This window comes from Branchiostoma floridae, chromosome 11, assembly GCF_000003815.2.
Source record: "Branchiostoma floridae strain S238N-H82 chromosome 11, Bfl_VNyyK, whole genome shotgun sequence".
Classification (NCBI taxonomy): Eukaryota; Metazoa; Chordata; class Leptocardii; order Amphioxiformes; family Branchiostomatidae; genus Branchiostoma; species Branchiostoma floridae.
The window spans coordinates 2,229,801-2,231,415 of NC_049989.1; the positions used below are offsets into that span (position 1 = coordinate 2,229,801).

At 45.4% G+C, this 1,615-nt stretch overlaps 1 protein-coding gene across 2 annotated transcripts in view; it reads right to left on the reverse strand.

The window, feature by feature from the left end:
• Positions 1–1,615, reverse strand: part of LOC118425595 — a 40,895-nt gene that overhangs the window by 30,164 nt on the left and 9,116 nt on the right. Inside the window, exon 8 of one of the 2 annotated variants that reach the window (XM_035834537.1) lies at positions 12–80. The exons of the other annotated variant lie outside the window; for it this stretch is intronic. Coding sequence (XP_035690430.1) covers positions 12–80 — 69 coding nt within the window. The remainder of the gene's footprint in view (positions 1–11; positions 81–1,615) is intronic. 2 annotated transcript variants of the gene reach the window in all.

A 1,615-nucleotide genomic window follows, 5' to 3' on the forward strand; every position in this document is an offset into this window, starting at 1 on the left:
TCAAAGTCGGCCTTGTCTCCCCCCTGTGGTTCCCTGATCACCTGTTTGTGCTCCTCTATCTGTTCCCAAAGTCTGGTCATCTGGGAACAACATCGACAATTGAGTTAGAAAACATGACACTGTACATTGTAAATTGATACTTTCTTATGGGATTTAGCTTCAAGGTTTCAAGAAGGATAAAAGAGTTTTGTGGTAAAACTAACAGCTGCAGCATCTTTAAGGTAAAGATATGCTAGTAATTCATTGAAATGCAAATCAACTGTCATAAATTGAGAGAGTCATTGCGAAAATGAAACCACTACCAGGCATTGCACAAACTATGTGTCCTTGAAATAATCATTCGAATCTTTTTGAAGACTTCTTTCTAACATTGCAGAATAAAAGTACATTGTATATGTGTAATCTTCTGTTGATGTGAAGCATACTAGTTAAGACAGGGATTTAATTTTACAGCATGTCAGGGAGGAAAGAAGTTTTTATGGGTTTTAAGTTTGGGGGTGAAAGAATACTGTTGATGTAGCTGGTGTAACACAAAATACACACAAAACCACCAAGAGATCCAAGATGGCGGCGATAGAGTGACGTGAGTCGGGCAGCTCCGAGAGTTTGTTACCTGTCCGAGCTTCTAAAGTGTGCAGGCGGTCCTCATTTTTTGGAAACGGTATTTCTGCTACGTCTAGACTTCACTGCTGAATGGGCAAAAGGAATAGAGGGTCTACCGGCTCCAGTGCTGGTGAAACCAGCCCGTCTCAGCAAAACCCCCCTCCCAAGACCCCAAAAATGGCGGCTAAGGAAATCGACGCTGCTACAGTATGCGAGGTGAGTCTGAAATCCCTCTCACCAGAGCTACAGGCACTTGCTCAAATCATCCTGTCACAAGTTAAAAAGACTGTCGTAGCGGAATTCAACTCTATGGGGGACAAACTTTCGTCACAAATACGTTCTCTGGATACAAAACTGGAAAATCTGACTACCGATGTGAACGCGATGCGGGATCGGGTGCGTGAGCTGGAGTCCGCCGCGGAGTTCCAGGAGAGTGAGGTGAAGCGACTGAGTGACTCCCTTCAGGAGGAACGTCGTGAGAGAGCGAAAGCGGTTCTTTTGAGTGAGAGATACTCTATGAAAGCTGATGTGATCATAAGGGGCATCCCGTGTAGTAAAGAGGAGGACTGTTTTCAAGTATTCACAGGCTTCCTAGTCAACGAACTGGGGTTTGATTCGAGTATTGCTATGCCTATCGTCGCCGCTCACAGGCTTGCTAAGCCATCATCTGCCAAGCCAGACCCACCTTTGCTTGTTCGTTTTGTCAGCTACCATGACAAGGATCGTGTGTTACAAGCTGGCCGTAATATGCGTGTTAGAAACAAGTTTGTGGTGCATGAACATTTGCCGCCCCCCCTACAGGCTGCACGGTCTAAACTGATACCAGATAGGAATGCGGAAGTGGACAAGGCCAGGCGCAGCAACATGAAAGTCAACGCTTCAATCAGGGTGCCTCCCAAAAGTACTTTCGCTGTGTTGGTAGTCAACGGGATGGAGAAAGAACGTGTGGATGCGCTAGATCTTATCCTGTCTTCGTAGAATGAAACTGAATGACTTCACATGATTGACTTAG